At 34.7% G+C, this 26,258-nt stretch overlaps 2 protein-coding genes across 10 annotated transcripts in view; one reads left to right on the top strand and one right to left on the bottom strand.

Annotated features, from left to right (window-relative positions):
• LOC127426291 (uncharacterized) overlaps window positions 1-26,258 on the top strand; it is a 120,784-nt gene that overhangs the window by 18,160 nt on the left and 76,366 nt on the right. The window lies entirely within an intron of this gene.
• The window catches only part of LOC127426279 (succinate--CoA ligase [GDP-forming] subunit beta, mitochondrial), a 155,716-nt gene continuing 154,341 nt past the window's right edge, over window positions 24,884-26,258 (bottom strand). For all 9 annotated transcript variants that reach the window (XM_051672976.1, XM_051672984.1, XM_051672985.1 and 6 more), the window contains one exon: window positions 24,884-26,123. In XM_051672976.1, the coding sequence (XP_051528936.1) occupies window positions 26,008-26,123 (116 nt within the window). In that variant the 3' untranslated portion in view covers window positions 24,884-26,007. The remainder of the gene's footprint in view (window positions 26,124-26,258) is intronic.

Raw genomic sequence — 26,258 nt, 5'->3', positions numbered from 1 at the left:
TACAGGTCTCTTTGTATTAAAGAAACAAAGACGAAAGTTATTAAATCATAAATACAAGACACGTTCACCTTGAACCTAAAATTTTGTTCTATTTTCTTTAGGCAGCATTAACTGTATTACCAAAATGCAATAAAAACACATTCGATAAGAACACATTTGGCAGCATTTTTTGGGAACACAAGGGAATTTATTAGGCTTATTTATTATGATGATTATTATAATTATCTTTACATTTATAATTGTCTTTAGTTCTTAATTTGTATGCTATAAGTAATTTTTCACCTGTTGTGATACTTGCGTGATGGCGAATGGGGCCGTTGGAGATGGTAAATGTTTGGATTTGGGGAGGTGGTTATATATAAGATTTTTTAATCACTTTGGTATTTTTATTGCTTTTTTCGTTTCATTTAAAGTGCAATTTGAATTTAGAAAAGTTTTTTTGTGTTTCAATCAATTAATTTAATTTTTAAAGCAAAATCAATCAAGCAAAAATATTCACCGACCTTGGGGGTTGACTGTATAATCGGATATCACGATATTTTAAATGCGATTATCATTAAAATATTTTTTACATATCGCCCAGCCCAAAAGGGAAATTCAATTTTTCATGAACAATTGTAAAATGAAGTAATTTTATGGAGACCCGCACAAACGTGTGTACTCAATTCCATATTGCAACATGTCACTTATTTATTTTTGCATATTTGTTTGTTTTTTAGTAGTCTATGGGCAATATAAACATTTTATTTTATTGAAAAACTTTGTTTTTGAAAATAGTAAATTATTTGTTTGTGGTATGGCTCTTTTGAAAAAATGCATCAACCAAAAATTAAAAAATTGGCTCTTTAGTGAAAAAAGGTTCCCGACCTCTGGTCTAAAAGAACTTGATGTAATAACAGAAAATATAAATACAGTTTTCTCTAGCACTCTTGTCTCATTAATAGTGTCTCATAATTTCCTCATGAGCAACTTCAATCCTTCGCTGTCATAGGTCATGAAGAGCTAACAAAACTTATCAAAAAATCAAAAGCCACAACACATATGTTAGATCCAATAAAAACTAAGATCTTAAAAGAGGTATTCCCTGTAATCTCAGAACCTTTTCTTAATATTATTAACTCCTTAGGACATGTCCCAAGAAACTTTAAAATGGCAGTTATCAAACCGCTTATTAAGAAGCCACAGCTTGATCCTGGAGAATTGGCTAGTCATAGACCGATTTTAAATCTCCTGTTTATGTTGAAAATACTAGAAAAGGTAGTGTCATCCCAACTATGTTTTTTTCTACAGAGAAATAGTATATATGAACAATTTCAGTCAGGATTTAGGCCCCATCACAGTACAGAGACTGCACTTATCAGTTACAAATGACTTGCTCTTATCATCTGATTGAGGCTGCATTTCTCTTCTAGTGCTTTTATATCTTAGTGATGCCTTCGACACAATAGATAACGACATTCTCTTGAATAGGCTGGAGAATTATTTTGCCATTAGTGGACTTGCATTAGCATGGTTTAGGTCCTGTTTATCAGACCGCTACCACTTTGAATGTGTAAACAAAGAATTGTCAAATCAAACAAAAGTTAAGTATGGAGAGCCACAGGGATCAGTTTTAGGGCCTCTGCTTTTCTAATTATGTATGCTTCCCTTGGGAGATATTATCAGGAATCGTGGAATAAGTTTCCACTGTTATGCCGACAATACCCAACTTTATATTTCTTGTAAACCCGACGAAATTTCACAATTATCCAAATTAGCAGAGTGTATCAATGAAATAATAGATTGGAAGGCCAAAAATTTCCTTCTACTCAGTTCTGACAAAACAGAGGTACTAATTATTGGACCAAAAACCTCTAAGAATAAGCCCTTAAAATATAATTTGACTCTCGATGAATATACTGTTACGTCGTCTTCTACAGCGAAGAACTTAGGTGTTATATTTGATACCAATCTGTCCTTTTGAAAATCAAAATTTCCAATTTGAAGAACAGCATTGCAGTATGTAGAACAGCATTTTTCCACCTCAGAAATGTTGCTAAGTTACGACACATGCTCTTTATTATTTTATTTAATGCATTCATGACCGCAAGACTAAATTATTGTAATGCATTACTGGGAGGATATACTGCAAGTTCAATTATTAAACTTCAATTGGTTTAAAATGCAGCTGCCAGAGTGCTGACTAGAACCAAGAATCTGGATCATAATCTCTTTTTTTCTAGTAAGACCTTTGATATTAGGGCAAAAACCATATTCTTGATAATAATTTTTGTATTGTTTTCCTGTAAAAATATCTAAAAATCCTTAAAACAAGATCAGTTTGATAAATCTTGTTTTAGAAACAACACTGCGTAAGATATTTAGGTTTTTCAGAGAATATATTTTTAACATATGTATTTTGTCTTACTGTACTGACAGAGTTTTTATAATCAAAACAAGTGAAAAAGTCTACCAGGCTGAAGAAGTAATCCAAAGTATTTAGAATACTTTACTGACCTTGAGTAATCTAACGAAATACATTACAAATTACATTTTACAGCATGTATTCTGTAATCTGTAGTGGAATATATTTCAAAAGTAACCCTCCCAACCCTGACCATGACTTGCATTGCACACAAATAACTAATATTGGCGTTATATTCATGCTGTCTAGCCAGCGGGGAACTAGCCCCCACAGTGAGCCTGGTTTCTTCCAAGGTTTTTTTTCTCCATTAACCAACATCTTATGGAGTTGTGTTCCTTGCCACAGTCGCATTCAGCTTACTCACTGGGGTTCTAAATACAGTTAATATTTAATGATTTATTTTTATACACAATTTACAATCATATTTAATCAAATTACACAATGATGACTCTAAGACTTTACAGTTTCATTGTCTAAGCATGATTTTCTGTAAAGCTGCTTTGAAACGATGTGTGTTGTGAAAAGCGCAATACAAATAAAAATGACTTGACAATTCATTCCAAAGACATTCAGTGGGGTTCTGGTCTGGGCTTTGTGCAGGCCAGTCAAACTCTTCCACGCCAGACACAGTAAACCATTTTACTGGTGGCATCCTATGTCATTGTCACATTGAAAGTCACTGAGCTCTTTGGGATGCCCCATTTTACTAAAAATGTTTGTCCAAGGAGATTGCATGGCTGTATTCTGCATTTTATGTAACTGTAAGAGAACATGATCAGCATAATGTGATAAGGATCTGCTTGCTGAAAGAACTGTCAAAGAGGAAACCATTTGTGTTGTGTTTTGTCAACCCACACTGACCTTCTCTGAAACTGCAAATAAAACCTCCACTCTATTAATTGATCAATCAGCATCAAGTAAAATGATGAAGTATTTTTCATTCAGTATAGAGGGGTTTATTTTAGTTAGGAAAAAGTCATTTCTAAATCCAGTCTATCCATTTTTATAAAGAGCAATATCTATCATTGTGGCTATTTTTTTTTTTTTCGGTAACACTTTACAATAAGGTTCCATTCGTTAACATTAGTAAATGCATTATGAATCTTGAACTAACAATAAACAATTTGTTTTACAGAATGTATTCATCTTTTTGGATGTTAATTAATAAAAATGCAGTTGTTAGTTTATGTTCACAGTGTATTAACTACACTCAAAAACAGGATTTTTGCTGCTTGTTCAATTTACTTAATTACATTTATGCATTTGGTTGACACTTTTATCCAAAGCAACTTACAGTGCCCTGATTACAGGGACAATCCCCCTGGAGCAACCTGGAGTTAAGTGCCTTGCTCAAGGACACAATGGTGGTGGCTGTGGGATTGAACCAACAACCTTCCATTTACCAGTTCAGTGCTTTAGTCCACTACACCTCCACCACTCCTATCATATAATTAAAATGAACTAAAGCAACAAACTTCTAGAACATTTTGTCAGAACATGATTTCATTGCGTTCTATCCATTTAAATTTGTAAAATGGAAGTTTACTTAATCCATTTGAGTTGGGACTACATGAATACTTTTTGTATTTGTGTTAGGGTAAGTAAATATTAAAATGTTATTTTATAAGTGTTATTTTATGTGTTTTTGTGCAAGATGAATATAAAGGGGGATACTTGTTAGTGTTTAATGTTTTGTTAGTACATAAATAAAAGAGATTTATTTGAGTTACATTGACACATCTCATTTTGTTGGGTTTACCCAATTCAACTTGGCTCTTTCTACACAGAGTTTGTGCTGAGATTACAGTCATTTTTAAGTTACTAAAATTTCAAACACACGATTGAATATTTTTTTAGTGTAATGTTAACATAGTATAACATATATATTACTAAACTTTTGATTTTAAAAATGTATTACTATATGTTGAAATAATGTATAGTATATGTTGTATATTGATACTTTAACATTAACCAAGATTAATAAATGCTGTAAAAGTATTGTTCATTGTTAGTCCATGTTGTTTACTAATATTACCAAATGGAACCTTGTTATAAAGTGTTACCATTTTTTCTTTCTGTCGAAAAGCTTGTTGTTCTAAAAGCTGGATTTTAACCTTTAAAGCCTTTTTTTTTACCAGATTCAGTTGTAATGAATAGGCCTATTCAGTGGTCAGTGTATGTGGATGTGTTTCCTGCTTTGCTCTTCTTTAAACCTTAAGTGAAAGTGGATGGCATGGGCACAGACAGGACGGAAGACAGACAACGACGACAGTCATGTAATTCCTATACTCACAATTTCCCCACAGCATTAGATTGCATTGAATCCCCAATAGAACTGCATGTGTGTATGCGTGCAAGGGAAGCTTTCTACGTTCTCCTTAATGACATGGGCGCATGGACAGGGTGTCATCCTGAGCTACCAGCAGCTGTAATTGAACAAGGGGGATGGAGTGTCATAACCCGCTGCTGTTCCACCAGCCCAACACAACAACTAATCACCTCACAATTTGCATGGAGAGCTTCGCAAATCAGCCTAAATAACGCCACACCGATCTGAGAGATGAGTTTTTAATATCAGAGAGATGAGATACTGACCTGAGTGGGTTTTTTTTCCCCCTTTTTTTTTTCTTCTTTCACATTTTCATTTGTGCTCTCTTCTCATTTTTGCAATAAATGCGCAGAGGCAGAAGTCTCATCCTGCGCAGTGTGAAAAAACAGGCCTTAAAAAAAAAAAAAAAAAATGAAAGAAAAAGCCACACTTGTCTGTGTGAATAAGTCTCCTTTGTAAAATGCAATCAAAGTGATGACAGATACTTTAGTGGGAGGGAAATATTGTAGTGGAGCCTTTTCAGACGACCAGATAGTTATTCAGCTCTCATTGCCCCTGCCAGACCTGTGTAATAGAGAATTTCACAACTGGAAGTGTCTGAAATATCTAGTGGAGGTAAGCAATGAGAGCGTTTAGGGTAAATGGGCGCTTTGAGATCTATCTGAGAGCCATGGATCAGGCCTGGATTCCAAGCACTTGTTTGATACGGGTGTTGGATTACAGTGGGAAAATTTTGAACTGAAGGATTTTGTAAGAGTTCTTGAGGCACATGTCAGGACAGCACTTAATATTGGCAATGTAGGTACACGTTCAACTATAAGTGTCTGATTTAAATCCGATGCCTCAAGCATTTTTTAAATCAGGTTATTGTAGCCCCAGAATCCAAAACTGTTGGATCTGGAGATACACTGAAAAGGCTTTTTTTTTTTTTTTTTTTTCTTCTGCACCAGTGTTGCATGTTGCTGTGCAGATCATGCTATTCTTTAATATTAATGAAAATGTAACTGTGATTTATTTAAGCATTAGCATTGTTTTGCATTCTGTTTAAATTGCATTGTCTTTAAAATTCATTTTGAAGGCATAATGATTTCCACAATCTATTACTAATGAATAGATTTATTATAAGCTTGAATCTTCAGAACTGTTAAAAACAAAATAGCCTACTAGTTAAGTAGGAAAAATTCCATAACATTTATTTCCTGGATTTTATTGGTGCTACTGAGTTTTAGGGTAATTAGAAATTAAAGCGTGAGTAATTCTAGAGCAAATAGTTTTACTTAAAAATTGATGGCAGCAAATGTGGACAGTGGGACTAAGTTGTGAAATTTTAAATAATACCAAGCTTTAAAATCAAATTGTTTATGTTTCCAGGAGTGTTGGATATTCCTGTTTTTGAGACATTATAGACATTACATCAGAAATTAGCATAATTAATTAATATTCAAAGTAGTAGCCAGCATTATCCAATTGTCCCATCTTTGCCAAACATGTTGAGTGGTCCAAACATCACCTGCAGCCTGAAACTGAACTTGTGGTCAGATTTTAGGAGTGAATGCACTTAGCTGCATAGAGAGCTATATGATGCTCCATTGCACCCTATGTAGTGAATGACTTAACCTCCAGTGTGCTGTTTGTCTCCACTGATCTCAGAGCAGTTCAATATGCACCTTATTTGTAACCTAACACGCTTTAAAGTCTCTGAAAGCAACTTTTTTCAGCTTTTGAAAAAATCTTTTTCTCAATGTGATAATGCACAGTAAATATAGTATTTCTAAGGAAAAAATTTGATAAAGTACACATTAGTGTACATTGTGTTTAGCAGTGTGGCGTTTCACGATAAATTGCTCAAATTTTAAAAATGGCATATCAGATGAAACTAGAGACTCTAATCTTTTGGTTTCAGAGGTGGGTAGAGCAGTCAAAAACTGTACTCAAGTAAAAGTACAATTACTTTAAAAAAATTACTCAAGTAGAAGTAAAAGTACTTACATAAATAATTACTTGAGTAAGAGTAAGAAAGTATCCAATTAAAGAGTACTCAAGTAGTGAGTAACTCGTTACTTTCACAAATGACATTATAGATGTTAACTCTCCTATATTCCATTACATAATACACATTTAATATGTATTACAGAATTATTATTAATGGAAATTCTGTCATCATTCACCATCATGTTGTTCCAAACCCGTATGATTTTCTTCCATGCAACACAATAAGGAGATATTAGACAGAATGTTTGCCTGAGTCACTATTTATTTTCAGTGAATGTGTTTTTTCTCCATATTTTGAAAGTGAATGGTGACCGAGACTGTCAGTTAGACATTTTGGCTAACATATTTTGTGTTCCATATAATAAAAAAGGGTCACCCGGGTTTGGAACAACATGAGGGTAGGGAAATTATGACATAATATTACATTATGGCTGAGTTATCACTTTAAAGGGATAGTTCACCCAAAAATTAAAATTCTGTCATCATTTACTCACCCTCATGCCCAGTGGTGGATTTAGGCATGGGCGACATGGGCAGTTGCCCAGGGTGGCATCTTGTGGGGGGGCGGCACGAGGCACCCACACAGACAACACACAGGCGTGTTGAAGCGGGTGTCGCCCAGGGTGCCATACAAACTAGAACCTCTACTGCTCATGCCATTCCAGATATGGATGACATCCTTTCTTCTGCAGAACACAAATGATTTTTAGAAGAATATTTTAGCTCTGTAGGCCAAAATGTTGATGCTCCAAAAAGCATATAAAGGCAGCATTAAAGTAATCCATAAGACTCCAATAGTTAAATCCATATATTCAGAAGTGATATGATAGGTGTGGGTGAGAAACAGATCAATATTTATCATTTTTTGTGTATCACCAAACAAGAAGAAGAATGTGAAAGTGATCTGTTTCTCTGTTTGTCATCCACACCTTCTCATAATACATCGCTTCTGAAGATACTGATTTAACCACTGGAGTCTTATGGATTACTTTTATGCTGACTTGTGTGATTTTGTTTAGCTTTAAAATGTTGCCACCCATTCACTTGAATTGTATGGAACTAAAGAGCTGAGAAATTCTTCTAAAAATCTTCATTTGAGTTCAGCACATGAAAGAAAGTCATTCACATCAGTAATGGCATGAGGGTGAGTAAATAATGAGAATTTTAATTTTTGGGTGAACTATCCCTTTAAGGGCTCTTGTCAGACCTGGATGAATTTGTCAATAAGAAGGTTTGGAAACATTTCTAGTAATTATTACTGTGAAAACAGGAAAATGTCCCATAAGGACATTATATATAATGCTGAAATATAAACCAAAGCAAGATCATGCTTTATTAATGCCTACTTTTGCTATTTCATAGCTTTTAAAGTCCTGTGTGGATTCTTAATTCAGTGTAGTTACAGTTTTCATTGTCGAAATAATTTGATCATTAGTTTTGTACAGCAGTACCGCCTAGTTCTGAACATCTGATGTACACTCGACAATGGTTAATTGCCCATAATCCACCACGGGGAAGACATACAAGCTGGGAGTTTACTGCTTCCTTCACTCCTGCAATGTTTTATTTCATGCTGAATGTATTAAATTACTTTTTGACAAATCAAATTACTTGAGGCAAAACATAGATACATTTTAAAATGTACTCTATATTTGATAAAATGTGTTTACTCATTATATTAACACACCGTATATATTAAAAATGACAAACAGAATGAAGATTTATTGTATTAATATATTATTTAATAAGAATAACAAGTAAGACCCAAGTATTTTAAAAGTGCATATGCGACATTGTTTCTGCAACAGCCCCAGAGCTCTGATGCTCGGTGTACACATCAGCATCCTAATTCACTCACTCATTTCGTTTACTCACTGCTGAGATATAGTGCACTAACTGCCATTCACTGTATAGGAATTAGTGAACGATGAGTGCAAGACTTTGGACTCAGCCACTCTCTTCGCCATACGGTCGCCTCGCGCCCGCACATCTCTCACGCGCGTGCCTCGTGCCCCTCACTGTGCATGCGCAGAAATGCTGTCTGTTCGCATTCCAGTTGTCAATCACGCGAACGGCAGAGCAAAAGGCGTTTAAACTTAACTTGGATGTTTACATGGATTTATACAGTTAATCCGCCAGGAGTAGCTGCAATAGTTTCCAGAAAATGCGTAAATACTGCTCATGACATGCGGGACGCAGGACAAAGCACACTGATATATTGCTGCACTGATTTAAAAATGTACACTTAAAAATGGATGTCATAAGAGCCCAGTTACATTAACACCCTGAAAATTACCATCACATTACACAGAAAAGCCCACGTTAGCATTAGAGCCAAAACTTACCTCGACGTGCTGCCTTAAGTTGAAGCTGTGATTTTAATCTTGAAATATCAGCTTGTCTTGGTGTTATATGAAGGCACTGCATGACAAAACTATTCTTTTTTTTTTTTCACTGTGCGGAGCGAAGAAAGTGTTTCACTTTGAAGAGGTTGATGCTGCAGCAGTGACAACTTGAGTGACAGCCTGTGTCAGCGTGCGCAGCTGTGTGAACTTCCGCTGTTGTAAAAGTCCCATTCAATAATCTCTCAATAAATTACACATTAACTAAAATTAAACCCAGTAATGTAACGACAGGAACGCCGGCCATTGTAAAGAAGTAAAAGTAAAATTCATTAGAAATTTACTTGAGTGAGTGTAAAAAATACCCACTTTTAAACCTACTCTAAAAGTACTTTTTTTTTCTCAAAAAGTTACTCAAGTAAATGTAACGGAGTAAATGTAGCATGTTACTACACACCTCTGTTTGGTTTTTATGTAAAAATAAAAAAATTTGTTTCGTCACATGACTCGTCGAAAGTTTAACCCTTTTACTGACAGTACAGAGTCTCCTGAACTGAGATCAGACGGTTTAAATGAATTTAAATTATGTGTTGCGTATGTGTACGTGGGGTCACACAAGGTTAAAATATTGTAGTGGTGAGTATAACAGTGGATTACATTACAGTGGATTATTGGGAAAATAGTTGCTCCTGAATTTGATTTTTAGGGGCATTATTTATCTTTATGAGGGCATAGTTTTTCTAAATATTTAAAACAAACTGTCTCATCCGTTGACTTAAATTTGTATGAATCAATTTCAAGATTGAAAATTTTGTTGAACTCTTGCCCAAAAAAATAAATCAACATTAACTCATTTTATGCCATTATATGAATAACTAGGACTATAATAGAATATTTAGAACTATATAAAAAAATGCAGGAGCATTTTTGTCATTTTTGGTGGCATTATTGCTCTGAGCTCCCCTTCATTTCTGACTCTGGGGCATTGTAGCTTATCATTGGACTTGGAGAGTTTTGACATCTTGTGATATATACTTAAAACCTATATGTGACAACACATAGAGGTACTGATCATATTTTAGACTTTTCAGGTAATGAAGGAAAACTCAAAGAGCCTAATGTCAATACATGGCAATTTTTGAAAAATATTAGGTTGATGCAGCATGTTGCATTTATGATATTTTTATTCCTACCAAAGCTGTCAAATTAACTCTTTTGGTTGTCATTTAAAATCTTAAAAAAGAGAGAAACATTAACTTTCTTAACAGTATACTGGAAAACATAAAAATAAAATCCTGTTGATTGAACTTGAAATATCTAGCTTATATGGTTTCAAATTGTAATTTTGCATGCTAATAATGAAGCAAAACAATGTTCTTTTTTGGTTGTGTGTCCTTTTGGTTGTTTTTCTTTTGTCCAAACAGCCCCCATCACTCAATATCCTTGCAGCTGTGACTATGCAGAATGCCAGAATGCACCATTCCAGTGTGCATCAGGTGTTTGCAAGAGTGAGAGTAGCTTTAAACAACATTCATACTATTAGTGTAAACCCTCTAGACTAAACAAAACAAACAAATGCACAAATGCGACCCTTCTCTTCCCCACGCACACACACATATCAAAGTGCAGAGCATCGGGGGAGCTCCCGTCATGGGCGAGAATGCCAACCCTCATCACCTTCAGAAATTGTGGAGAGGTGCCGCGCTGTATATGTAGCCTTCATCGCCTCATTACAGATCTGCTTCTTCAGACAATCCAAACCACTGCTGACAGCCCACTCTTCCTCTATGCGTGCCTAACACACTCACTATGCCATTTCACCCGCTCAGAGTTATTTTATCCCAATGGCATTTGAGAAGCTTTATATATTCACCTTGAGCAGAAGGACAGGGAGGGGAGGAGATAGTCAATAGCCAAATAGAGAAAGTCACCTTTGTCCTTTAATTCCATATGTATGTTAATGACTTGTGATCCATTTGGATTTATGTACCATTGCTATAAAAAATTTAATTTGGAATCATAAACACTTCTAAGAATAAAACTGATTGATGATAAAGATGGCACTGAACGACAATATTCAGCAAATAAACTATTTGTACATTTTAAATAAAAAAAACAAGCTTGTTTGCTTTTATGGCCAATTTTTCTGGAAATATGGGGTCCAGTCACAAGCAAAGGAGGAAGAAATAAAGAAAGCAATTCTTTGAAAATAAATTCTGAGGAACTAACTGATATAGACTGTCTTTACAAAGCATAGTTTCACTTAAAGTATCTTGAAAATTCTCATCATCTAATGAGGCACTGAGATGTCATGGATTTTACTCTGAATTTATAATATAATAATATAATAATAATATCAATATTGGTGAAAACTGAACATGCTTACTTCTTTCAAAGCAACTGCACTTTACATTATCATATACTATTACCTTACTTCTGTATATATGTACACAGCAAACATATTTTGCAGCAAACAGTTTTAGATAATTAGAATTTTGCAGTATAATAGATTCACTTTTAACATACAGTGGAGTCCAAAAGTCTGAGACCATATTATTATTAGTATTATTATTTTTCAAATAAAAATGTGGGATTTTTTAAATTCAAAATTTGGGATTATTTAAATAAAAAAATTAAATAAACATACATTTGCTTTATTTACAAATGATTCTGCATTATTAACATATGATTTTGCATTATTTATTGGTTTATAATAAAATATAGGATTTCTGACTGGTCATGTTTACCAAAAAAAAAAAAAAAAAAAAAAAAAAATATTTGCTTCCATTGAAGAACACAACATGGATCATATCCATGCCAGCAGTGGTGGACAAAGTATACTAATCCTGTAGCTGAGTAAAAGTGCATATACCCTGATGAAATATTACTCCAGTAAAAGTGAAATTACTCCTTTTAAACTTCCACTTGATTAAAAGTACAAAAGTATTTGCTTTCAAATGTACTTAAGTATCAAATGTAAAAAGTACTGGTCTATTAAAGGGATAGTTACCCCAAAAATGAAAATTCTCTCATCATTTACGCTCACGCCATCCCAGATGTGTATGACTTTCTTTCATCTGCAGAACACAAACAAAGATTTTTAGAAGAATATTTCACCTCTGTATGCCTATACAATAGAAGTGAATGGTGGCCAGAACTTTGAGGCTCCAAGAGCACATTAAGGCATCATAAAAGTAGGCCATATGACTTCAGTGGTTAAATCAATTTCTTCAGAAGAGATATGATAAGTGCGAGTGAGAAACAGATCAATATTTAAATCATTAAAGGGTGATCTATCCCTTTAAGGCTTTTGTTTATTTTTAATTTTAAGTTTAATTTTGCAATTCAATATGTTTTATCCTCCTGCTCATATAAATTGAAGGAGAGAGTGTTCTAATGTCATGGGCACACAGACAGTTTAGAGCTTTTTATTAAGAAAAACTGCCATACACACTAACACTGTGTGTGTGTGTGTGTGTGTGTGTGTGTGGGCAGGTTTAAGTGGTTTACGAGGACTTTTTTTTTGGATACAAACTGGTAATTACAAGGGTATTATGCTATAAATTTGGTTTATGAGGACATTTCTAGTGTCCCCATAATTCAAATCACTTAGAAAACATACTAAACGATGTTTTATTGAAAATGTAAAAATGCAGAAATATGATATGAACATATCATATGAACATATTTGATATGCACATATGTGTGTGTGCATATCAAATCTAACCCTCAAAAATTTATTTTGAGGGTTAGATTTAGGGGTAGGGGTAGGGTTAGGGGATAGAATCTATAGTTTGTACAGTATAAAAATCCTCACAATGAGAGTCCTCACAATGATAGTTGCACCAACGTGTGTGTGTGTGTGTGTGGCACTTTCTTGACTGTGTGTGTTTCATACTCGAAAAGAAGTCATTTTCATCAGAAGTGTTGGAGGTATCATCTGGTGACTGGGACCTGATCTCTTCTCGCAGATGGTCTCTGGAGTAGTCCTGACCTGAAATCTTTTTAATTGCTACTAAACTTTTTTTGCAAACATACAATGAATTTTCCACATTTAAACTGTAAAATGACAGCACTGTACTAAACAATACAACATTAGTATGGTTAAGTATGGTTAAACTAATGCAACTTTGTGAATGCAATGGTACAGTATGGTTATTTGATTTATATGATTATTTATATTATAAAACCATATTGCCATACATTAAAGCAAGGGTCACCAATAATGAAGACATTAACCAAAAGGTTCACTTGTGTTCTCAGGTTGAGTATTCTTCATAAATGTCAGGTCAGTGCAGATTGTGTGTTATAAATTGTATATAATTTATTTATTACGATAAATCTGTTGGCCAAACAATTTTTTTATTTTATTTTTTCTTTATCTTTGTAAATTGCTAATTAGTACATCTTTGCTATTTTATCAGTAATTTTGTGCTTCAGAATTGTTTTAGTGTTTAAATAATTGTAGGACAACATACCACGCTAGGTCAACATGTTTTTAATAATCTGAATCGTTGCAATGACCGAAGAAGCTAAACAGATGAGATTCTTGATTGCAATAAAGCTAGACAAATCTGGTTTCATGCTCTAACATTGCTATTCATTTTATGATTTGATAATTCCAGAGATTAATATATTTTCTTTGACATATAAAGAGAAATAGGCCTAATAAACTGTTCTCGGCTCTTTCTATAGCTCTCCCTATATATCCTATATTACCTTGCAACCTAATTTGCATTTGCATATAAATTTACATTTATAAGATTCCTGCTAGCAAGCAAGTACATTCGTGGCAGTTTTATGAAATACAATATTAAAAATTACTTACCTTGATGCACTGATGTGCACAGAACGGGGGCAGCAGGGGTGCAAGCTCAAAAATCAAAAGGTGTCCTTTTGATCGTCCAGAAAAAGGGGAGAAATTTTAATAATTCAATTAAAACTGTTCAATAAAACTAAACTGAAATTTCGTCATAATCTCACAATAACAGTAATAATGTGTTGAGAATTCTTTGTAAATCGTGGGCATATTAAAAAAATTCAGTGGACCTTTAAGAGCGCATGCTACAGCACTACAGGTACAGTGCTACAGTGCTACAGGTATCAGGGACAGATTCCAATCGCAAGTGATCCTCCCTATGCCCTATACTCACTCCGAAGTGCAAAGCCCTTGATGTGGGTACTCTAAGGAAACATGGCATTACTGTATGAATGTACCCTTCACTAACAGTCTTGTGGAAGGGGCCTCCGAATGGCGTCCCCTCCCGCAGGAGTGCCCTTCAAGAACGCAAAAATTGCAGTTTTGAATTCGCCCTGGAGCATCGAAGTGCTGTTAGCTCATAATGAACAGGTCAGATAAAAAGTCCACTCCATTTATTGTGCTGTAAGTTCATCAAAAGAATAATACTCGATTGCTACCGCATTTCCGACATCACGTACCACTAGTGTAGACAGATTTATTAATTATAATGGGAGCGGTCACCTCACTTTCAGTGATATAAATTAAATTAGTCTTTTATAGAATTTTTTACATAAACTGAAGGAGCTGTCAGGTTCAGCCAAAGCCAGTTTGGTTTTGTTGAAACTAATAAGCCATTAGACTAATCACTTTCAGAAAAAAACGAAAAAAAAACAAAAAACATTAGGCTACCACAGTACCGCAGCTCCCTATACGCATATTACGCTGTCTGCATAGGGCACCAACTCCCTAGGGGGGCACCAGAAACTCCACCGGCTGCCCTTAATCACATGTTATATGTTATTCAAGGACCCTGTAGCATTCGCGGAACACAGTCGACTGCACTTTACGTTATCATATACTATTACCTTACTTCCGTATATATGTACACGTCTTTTGCAGTTCTCGTGCTCGCACTTTCTCACCACGCCTTCACACCATGCACCACGTTACCAGGGAAATGCCATGGTACTGAATGACTGATCATGTTCATATTTCATGATACTGTCATGGTACTTCAAGGTAGGCCTGCTTTAAAAAATACCATGGTTTTACTATGACATGTCATAAATATGGGGTTATCACAGGCCATGTCTGAAAATAAATAAATAAACAAGTGTATTACCATGGTGCTTTTAGGCTATTATTTGTGATAAAGCAAAAATGAAAAAATAAATAAATAAATAAAAAATGTACAGTATACAAGAAAATGGTTAAATACTCAAAAAGCAAAGAAATTAGTTAAGTATTTATAATTCCTACTCATAAAAAATAAAAAAATCAGTCTTTTTTATCCTTCCTCCCCTGTTCCTGCTGAGGGTCTGTGCACGTCACTGCCTTGATGTGTTTTTGAAGCCTGATGGAGAGTTCTTGAAAGTCTGCCGTCATAGTGTATTTTGCTAGACAGGCACAGAAGCCATTTAAAAATGGCTTTTGGTGCTCAAATGCACTGGGCGATGCTATATCTGAATGGTAACCCTCGTTCTATGGAAACTCTCGCGATACCATATTTGGTGCTGGGTTATGGTTATAGTCTCGCGAGATCAAGACCTACTAGTCTATTTTAATTTAACGCTCTTTATTATTATTATTATTATTATTATTTTTTTATTAATTTCAAGGTAGCGAGGAATGGAACTTTTTTTTTTTTTTAAATGTAGTGGAGTAAAAAGTAAGATATTATGCTTTTGAATGTAGTGAAGTAAAAGTTTCCTAAAATAAAAATATATTTAATACTAAAATATATTTAATACTAAAAATATAAAGTAGCTACAGATACCTGAAAAATTTACTGAAGTACAGTAACGAAGTAAAAATACTTAGTTACTGCCCACCACTGCATGCCAGCAAGTGCATGTCATCATCATTAAAGCAAATACTACAAAATTCTGAAATTTATATTTTTAGAGTATGTTTCACTCAAATTGTTATGTTGATGATATAATTTGTAATGGGTAAACATTTTATTAAATTAGAAAAATGCAAAATAGCATATACTGATCTAAAACTTTTGGACCCCACTGTATGCATTATGCCAGAGTATCAACTTCCTTTAAAACTATTGCCCTGTCACATCTGTCGCCAGCCCATATCCAGGCTCAGGACCGAAGTGGGTGAGCAACAGGGAGTGTATGATGAGACAGGCTGATGCTTTTTGAGACTTTTCATTGTCATAAATTCACTCTATCTCTCCATGGCAGAGACCAGTCTTCTCCATGTATGCACCTGTACTTCTCAAAGTCCAGAATGACCTCCTGGCCAAGAGCCTCTAAACCTACTGTCTCCTTTGCATAGTCCGACCTTTACTTGCCCCAGAACAATGATGAAACTAAATCCCCTAATTTTTTGTTTCTTGTCTCACCTGAATTTTTCACCTTCTTTTTATTTGGACACTTGCTTTAATTTATAAAAATTAAAATAAAATCTCTTCAAGGAATGTTACCTGTAATCCAGCTGTGAAGTTTTTACCGCCCGACCAACACACTCTCATAAATGACCCCAAAAAGTACACAAGTCATAATTAGAAATATATGAATGTCATTGCACTAGATAACAAAATAAAACCAAGTGGCATTTACTTAAAAAATAATATTTTATATAAAATAAATAAACAAATAGCTCAATCACACTTTTGAAAGCGAAATATGACATAAAACAAAGCAACAATAATAGATATTGTGTTTAAAATTAAAACATAATTGGTCAATTTCTGTTTGTCAAACTTACTGGAACATGTCCTTACTTTTTGTGTAAAACTAAACATGTGGTTACTCTGCAAGGATGATTTGAGGGAACTGATGTCATACATCACCTAAAAATTACCTTGGGATCAGTTTTTTTTTTTTACATAAATAATTTAAAAAATGACTTTGCAATGAACTGCAAAAAATGCCACTTTTTTAGCTAATGCAATAAAATTCAACAATATTAAAATAATATTCTGGGTTCAATACAAGTTAAGCTCAATCGACAGCATATCTGGCATAATGTTGATTACCAAATAATAATAATATTTCAACTCATCCCTCCTTTCTTTAAAAAAGCAAACATTGAAATTACAGAGAGGCACTTACAATGGTAGTGAATGGGGCCAATATTTGGAGAGTTTAAATGCAGCTTCTAATTTTATAAAAGCACTTACATTCATTCTTCTGTTGAAACTCATGTATTATTTGAGCTGTAAATTTTTTTAAACTGTAAAGTTTAAATCATAATTTTTGCAGCAGACTAGTACTAAATCACAGTGGTTACATGATTTACGGTGTTATGTCATCATGGTGTTGTAGATTGTAAAATTGAATATAACTTTACATAGATAAGGTTAGAATGCAATTTTATCAAACTAAAATAATTTTAACACTCATTTTGTTTACATCTTGTGGCTATACTTTTGAAACAGTGAGTATTTTAATGTTTACGGATTGGCCCCATTCACTTCCAGTGTAAGGGCCTCACTGGAACCCAGATTTATGTTTTTTTTTTTTTTTTTTTTTTTAAAGAAAAGGAGGGATATGATTTGTGGTAAAGAAACAAATGCTGTCAATTGAGCTTAACTTCTATTGAACCCAGAATATTCCTGTCCTAATGCTTATGTGGCTACGGTACTTTAACCAGCATCAGGTCAATTAAACAAATGGCTATAAAAATGAGAAAATATAAAAGGGCCTACCACAACAGAAGCTTTATTTTGCTACCTATCTGATCTGAATGCATCAGAGTGCAGGTTGGTTTTTCAGTGTGTTTTTGTGTTCTGTATGTGTGTGTTTATGTCATACCCACACCTGCTCCAAACTCCACCAGGATGCCACATCATCTCATTATCGGGCCGTTTTAAACCAAACACTCCTGCTTTCACTTCTGTTTTAATTAGAGAGGCTTTTTCAGAGGTCACATGAAATGAGCTTTTAATTAGTGTCAGCCATCAGTTGATTTCCTCTTTATTGAAGCCGTCTCTCTGGGTACATCTTTGTAGTTAATTGGATCAGAGAAGCGCTCACAAACACACATACAAATCACTGCCAAAAGTTTAGAGGAGAAGAAAGTTTGTCAAACAAAAAGAAACTAACAAATATTTGAAAAGACGGCACGCTTGACTGCCAGCAGTGTATTTAGTCAACACCTTTGTAGCATCCTCGTTTAGTTAATAAAAGGCAATTAAGCACTCATTGACAAAAGAAAATAATATACAGTCCCAGCTGGTGAGGGGGGAGCAAATAAATTAAAAGAATAAGAGAGCAAGACAGGGAGAGAGCGCCGATAGCAAGTTTTACAATACAAATGAGGATATAGACCAACAATGTTGTTAACTATGAGATTGGAAACTGTAAGCCTCGGAACTGCTGAAAAGAAATGACTGTAACTCTGTAAGACATGGACAGATGAGAAAACAGATGACAAATATGAGGCCCATTGGCCTAGAATTGGTAGAGCTGGGGTGGACACGTCACCCCCAATTGCTGTGAAGTGCTTTTATAGATAATGCTTAGGTGGATTTTCATTCATAGGTATGAATCCTTGCAATTATCAGTTTTAATTCAAAATAACTATCCAGTGTAAAATGTCGCCAAATGGATATAAAGCATTCTTAGATTTAAATGCGGATGGATAGAGGATTTGGTGTTCAGAGCGTCAAGCGCCCCCTGCAGGAATAAAACTAACAAGATGGTCAGTGGCTGACAACATGCAATTTCAGTCTGTAGGTCTGTATCTGACAAAAAACTTTCGTATGAATTTAGAAAACATGAAATATATCACAGGAGTCATATGTGGAGTCAGTGAAGATTTTAAAGGCATCCATAGAATGATCAGTTGTTTTTCATGGTGAGAAAAGCAGACAGTCATTTCAGATGAAGAGGTAAGAATTGTAATTTACTGAAAGGGTTAATGTTTTTCTGAAACATTAACCCTAATACGTTTCTGAATTTATGATATGATACAGTGTATAAATATTTAAATGTATGCATATATATTTATCTGTGCATTAATTTGAACTGTTATTTTGCATTATGTAATGAAACATTAGAACCCGCCTCCACCCTTCCCCCCACCCCAGACCCACATTTGGTCCCCCTCAGTGTTCAAACCAAATCTACACCATTGGTGAAGACTCATGTTCATGGTAAATATGGCCAGTTAAAGGAACAGTTTGCCCAAAAATGAAAACGCTGTCGTATTTTACTCACCCTCACTTTATTTCAAACCCATATGCCTTTCTGTCTTATGTGGAACACAAGAGATGTTTTAATATCACAGCCCATAATGGCAGTGGACAGTGCCTCACATAAGAACCAAAAGTATCATTAAAGTAGTCCATGTGACATACGTCATATTCCAAGTCTTCTGAAGGCATACGATCAAAGTGAAAATTTTGTTATTTTTCAGCGAACATCAATTGCGTGTTCATGAGCACTATGAGAGAAGCTCGTTCAGAATGGCTTGTGTTCACCCGAGAACTTGCATTGTTTAGCGTTCAAAACAACTCGAGTACTCATGTGAACATACAAAATAATTCTATGAGCCCTAAGCTATTATGATATTTAAATAACAGCATAATAAAAAAGTCATGGAAATTTGCGTATGTTCACTAAGCATTAATAACATAATAAGTATGTGGCATAAGTCACATAAACACTTAAATATTTTAATTGAGATATAGGGGTTTTGCTTGTTTTAGTAGAACTCGATATGCAATTATGTTGCAGGTAAATCATGGATGTTTTATTTTTCTCACATTTAAGGGATAGTTCACCCAAAAATTAAAATTCTCTCATCATTTACTCACCATCATGCCATCTAACATGTGTAATAAAATGCAGTCAAATACAATTGAAAACGAAAACAAAATGTTAATACAAGGAATCAAGTATCTGAGAATTGCTATTTTTTTTTTCTTTTTAATCCAACAGCTCACAGCTCAATTCCTTTTTAAGGAGACAAAGAGAGTAATTTAAAAAGATCTTAAAGTGCTGCAATTCTATAAGAGAGAAATTGATTTTTCTGCCTTTCTGTACTATCTGCGCTATATGCCCAAACCTTGAGACCTGAATATAAAGCACTGACTAGATCAACCTGCGAGATCTTTCGGCCAACATTTACACACAATCTTTGTTATAAAACATATTCATTGTTGTCTTTTATGGCTTGATGCAAAACTGGTCCACAGAAATTCTTTGTGAAATTTCACTGTGTGAGAAGGCAATCCTTTCTTCTACAATACCTCCTAAATCTCTAGGACAGTGAAACCTTATGAAACTGGCAGATTTATTCCTCAGGCAAGTTTTCTGCAAACTTTCAACCAACCTTAAAAAGTGCTGTATTTCCTTTGTGAAAACTCACATGCATGGCGATTGCCTCAATTGTACCCAAGAACCTAACCAAAATCTTGGGTGTCAACATACGGAAGGGTTTTTGTTAGACGTCCATTGTAGACTCAACCATAAAATACTGGTAATGCATAATCAGTGAATAGCCCATGTCTCTGACAACCCAAATGCAATAGTGGCACGCCATCTACAAACACATTGCTTTTTTATTAACTAATACATTTGTGGCTGTTACCTCTAAACGACACAATAAATAACTAATATTCCTGAAAGGATGACTTGACCTTACTGTCCAGGGAGAAAATTGCAGTTTTCACGAAGGGCTGGTAATCAGTTTCATGCTAAACTCAGAAGGCAGCTTTCCAAAGTGGCAATTACCACTTTGACATCCATTCTGAAGGTTTATGGAAAAAAAAGGTTCATGTCCACAATCCTTTCAAAACTTCAATTGAACATTTATAAGGATGTATGAAGAAAGAAGCGTTGAAAATGCTTTTGCAACATTAAATTGCAGTTTACTTAATGAGACCAAGAACAACATTGAAAGCTAGCTATTATTGTTGATCAATCTGCTGTCTAAACAGTCAGTATTATCTTAAATTAAAATTCTCTCATCATTTACTCACCCTCATGCCATCCCAGATGTGTATGACTTTCTTTCTTCTGCTGAACACAAACAAATATTTTTAGATGAATGTTTCAGCTCTGTAGGTCCATACAATTCAAGTGAATGGTGACCAGACCTTTCAAGCTTCAAAAAGCATGTACAGGCAGCATAAAAGTAACTCATACGACTCCAGTGGTTTAATATATGTCTTCTGAAGCAATGCAATCACTATGGGTGAGAAACAGATCAATTTTAAGTACTTTTTTACTATAAAAAAGGGGATGATTTATAGTAAAAAAAAAAAGAAAAAAAAAGGACTTAAATATTGAACTGTTTCTCGCCCACACCTATCTTATCACTTCTGAAGACATGGATTTAAACCTTGAAAGATCTGGTCACCATTCACTTGCATTGTACGGACCTACAGAGCTGAAATATTCTTCTAAAAATCTTCGTTTGTGTTCAGCAGAAGAAAGAAAGTCATACACGTGGGTGAGTAAACGATGAGAGAATTTTCATGTTTGGTTGAACTATCTCTTTAAAAGCTGGACGTAGAGTAGATAGTTTGATCCAGACGGTAACCCTCAACATATTTCAGCTCATTTATATTTAGACAAGAGAGCGGCACTAATTTTGGTCATTACATCCACCGCCACGATACAGACACACACACACACACATTCAATGACCTCTGAATTATACAATGTCGGGACAAGAGCATATTTAAACAAGATTTCAACTCCAGAGTCTAATCCATCAACACACTTGTATTTGACACGGTGAAAGAAGCTATTATTGAACCATCTCCTCAATTTACACCCGTCCCCTCCACACTTTACCTTTTAATGACACATAACTGTGTGTTGGTGTGACATGTCATCACTGGGTCAAACATCAGCAGAGATTTTGCAGGCATGAAGGCCCTTATAGGCTGAATTCTGCATTCCTGTGAACTCTCACAGATCAATTTGACAGTGAGACTTTTATGAAGAGTGAGAGAGAGAGTGAACATGAGTCAGAATGAAAAAGTGAAAGAAGAAGAGTGTGTCCAGGTCTGTTGCTTGAGGCACTTGATCCAGGTGTCCTCTTGGATCAGCTGACAGATAATCCATAAAATGTTCCAAGCCACTGACAGGGACGAATTTCAGAAAACGCCCGTGTACACACACACACACACACGCACACACTTCAGTAATTATTTCAGCAATCACATTTTAAGACAATTATTCATCTTAAACAAGTTAAAAATGTTGAAAGTGTGGATGTTTTTCAAATCTTGAACCACTTCACCTCTTTAGATATCATATCGATATCATATGGTTATAGAAAAGCAACTGATTGCGATGACTGAGAAAACAGACTCTAAGGAAATTTTTATTGAAATATCCTGTTTTATTTTCAATTGTTTCAGACTCATTTTTTAACAAACAGTTGTGCTCAAAAGTTTGCATACCATGGCAGAAATTGTGAAAATTTGGCATTGATTTTGAAAATATAACAGATCATGCAAAAACACTTTTATTTAAGGATAGTGATCATATGAAGCCATTTATTATCACATAGTTGTTTGGCTCCTTTTTAAATCATAATGATAACAGAAATCACCCAGATGGCCATGATCAAAATTTTACATATCCTTGAATGTTTTGACACACAAGGTGACACACAGGTTTAAATGGCAATTAAAGGTTAATTTCCCACACCTGTGGCTTTTTAAATTGCAATTAGTGCCTGTGTATAAATAGTCAATAAGTTTGTTAGCTCTCACGTGGATGCACTGAGCAGGCTAGATACTGAGCCATGGGGAGCAGAAAAGAACTGTCAATAGACCTGCGTAACAAGGTAATGGAACTTTATAAAGATGGAAAAGGATATAAAAAGATATCCAAAGCCTTGAAAATGCCAGTCAGTACTGTTCAATCACTTAAGAAGTGGAAAATTCAGGGATCTCTTGATACCAAGCCAAGGTCAGGTAGACCAAGAAAGATTTCAGCCACAACTGCCAGAAGAATTGTTCGGGATACAAAGAAAAACCCACAGGTAACCTCAGGAGAATTACAGGCTGCTCTGGAAAAAGACGGTGTGGTTGTTTCAAGGAGCACAATACGACGATACTTGAACAAAAATGAGCTGCATGGTCAAGTTGCCAGAAAGAAGCCAATGCCACAAAAAATCACGGATACAATATGCCCAACAACACCTTGACACGCTTCACAGCTTCTGGCACACTGTAATTTGGAGTGACAAGACCAAAATAGAGCTTTATGGTCACAACCGTAAGCGCTATGTTTGGAGAGGGGTCAACAAGTATTGTGCCTCTTGAAACAACCACACCGTCTTTTTCCAGAGCAGCCTGTATTTCTCCTGAGGTTACCTGTGGGTTATCCCGAACAATTCTTCTGGCAGTTGTGGCTGAAATCTTTCTTGGTCTACCTGACCTTGGCTTGGTATCAAGAGATCTCTGTATTTTCCACTTCTTAATAAGTGATTGAACAGTACTGACTGGCATTTTCAAGGTTTTGGATATATTTTTATATCCTTTTCCATCTTTATAAAGTTCCATTACCTTGTTATGCAGGTCTTTTAACAGTTCTTTTCTGCTCCCCATGCCTCAGTATCTAGCCTGCTCAGTGCATCCACGTGAGAGCTAACAAACTTATTGACTATTTATACACAGACACTAATTGCAATTTAAAAAGCCACAGGTGTGGGAAATGAACCTTTAATTGCCATTTAAACCTGTGTGTGTCACCTTGTGTGTCTGTAACAAGGCCAAACATTCAAGGGTATGTAAACTTTTGATCAGGGCCATTTGGGTGATTTCTGTTATCATTATGATTTAAAAAGGAGCCAAACAACTATGTGATAATAAATGGCTTCATATGATCACTATCCTTAAAATATTTTTTTTTTTTTTTGCATGATCAGTCATATTTTCAAAATCAATGCCAAAATTTCACTGTTTCTGCCAGGGTTTGCAAACTTTTGAGCACAACTGTACATTAACTTCAAAAATACATTCCTGATTACAAAAAAAAAAAAAAAAAGGAAAAAAATTATATTATGAAAATGATTATATTAATTAATTGTTGTATCATAATGAAGAAATGCATCAGATTAATAATGGAACACAGGCCTTTTTCTTCTAAACCCTTTTCATGACACAGGCATAGTAAAAGCCATTCACACAAATGTATTGCATGTATTTTTAAAAACACCTCACAAATCATTTGGAATTATACATTATGATGCACAAGAGAATCACTGCATTTTGACATGTTTGATCAGGAAACATAAGTATCAATATTGCATTTATTGTTCAAAATCAACAGAAATATTGCAGACTCCACAAATCATGATATTTTAAATAAGGCATGTTACTTAATCTACAAATATAAATTTTATACACGGAAAAACTGTCTGTCTCAGTCAGGTCACCTAATTTATCACACCCTCACAAACTCAATAAATGTTTATGTCAGATTAGGACAGTAATATCATATGGAGATTAACAAATCAATATCACATTTTAGATGTATTTCACAGTTTTAATCATATAAAAAAAATTAACAGGACTATTCCACCCAACCACATGATACTGTAATGTTTTATGGTTTACTTAAGGTGATCCGGTAACAGCATTAATATGGAATGCAATTAAGCTATGATTATATATATATATATATATATATATATATATATACCTACACAATATTAGGCAGGTGGTTTTAATGTTGTGGATGTTCGGTATATTTCATCCACACACACATATATATATATATATATATATATATATATATATATATATATATATATATATATATACACACACACACACACACACACACACACACACACATATATATATATATATATATATATATATATATATATATATATATATATATATATATATATATATACACACACACACACACACACCGATCATCCACAACATTAAAACCACCTGCCTAATATTGTGTAGGTCTCCGTCGTGCCGCCAAAACAGCGCCAACCCACATCTCAGAATAGTATTCTGAGATTATATTCTTCTCACTAAAATTGTACAGAGTGGTTTTCTGAGTTACCATAGACTTTGTCAGTTCGAACCAGTCTGGCAATTCTCAGATGCCATCTCTCATCAACAAGGCATTTCCATCCACAGAACTGCCGCTCACTGGATGTTTTTTGTTTTTGGCACCATTCTGAGTAACTCTACAACTCTAGTTGTGCGTGAAAATCCCAGGAGATCAGCAGTTACAGAAATATTCAAACCAGCCCATTTGGCACCAACAATCATCCATGTGATTATCTACTCAGCCAATTTTGTGGCAGCAGTGCAGTGCATAAAATCATGCAAATATGGGTTGTTGGTGCCAGATGGGCTGGTTTGAGTATTTCTGTAACTGCTGATCTCATCTGTAACTGCAAATATCATCTCAGAATGCTATTCTGAGATATGGGTCGGCGCTGTTTTGGTGGCATGAGGGGGACCTACACAATATTATGCAGGTAGTTTTAATGTTGTGGCTGATCGGTGTGTGTGTATGTATATATATATATATATATATATATATATTATTTTGAATATATGTTTTATTTAATAATAATAATAATAATAATAATAATAATAGAGTTATTTATAATTTATCAATGCTTTATCAATTGGTGCATTAAAACAAAGATATGTATGTACTGTAAATCTGTGAAATTTAGGTAAGTAGATTTCCCATGTTTCCTAAATCCCATATTTCAAACCCTTTTGTGTGTCCCGACTTATTTGCTCTATATTTTAGAACACCTAAAAATAACTCAAATAACTTGTGAAAAGGGTATCAAATACAAGACCATCTAAAGAGAAAGACACTAGTGTTACTAGGTTTGGTTGGTATGTATGTATATTTCATAAGGCAGATGAAATAAGTGGCTTTCACCCAGGCATGAGTGAATGAATGAGGTGTATAAGGCTATATGGTGATGCTGGCCACGCCTGTCTTGATGCATGTGTACAGTTGTGTGTCTGTTTTGTATGTCTGTGTATATGTCAATGCACTTATTTCTTGGCAATGGCGGCAACAGCCTTCTTGGCTGCATCATCCAGATCACTGGCAGTTGTGATGGGCAACCCACTCTCGGAAAGGATAAGCTTTGCCTCCTGAACGTTAGTCCCTGCACACATTCACATATACAATATCAAATTCACTTTGGTTAACTGGGATTTTTAACCCTTATTACAAAAGTGTCATGACAACTTAAAGTAGGGCATGTGATATATATATATATATATATATATATATATATATA

Source organism: Myxocyprinus asiaticus, chromosome 35 (assembly GCF_019703515.2).
Source record: "Myxocyprinus asiaticus isolate MX2 ecotype Aquarium Trade chromosome 35, UBuf_Myxa_2, whole genome shotgun sequence".
Classification (NCBI taxonomy): domain Eukaryota; kingdom Metazoa; phylum Chordata; class Actinopteri; order Cypriniformes; family Catostomidae; genus Myxocyprinus; species Myxocyprinus asiaticus.
The sequence above is the reverse complement of the archived record's forward strand: the minus strand, read 5'-3'. Positions and strand labels throughout refer to the sequence as shown.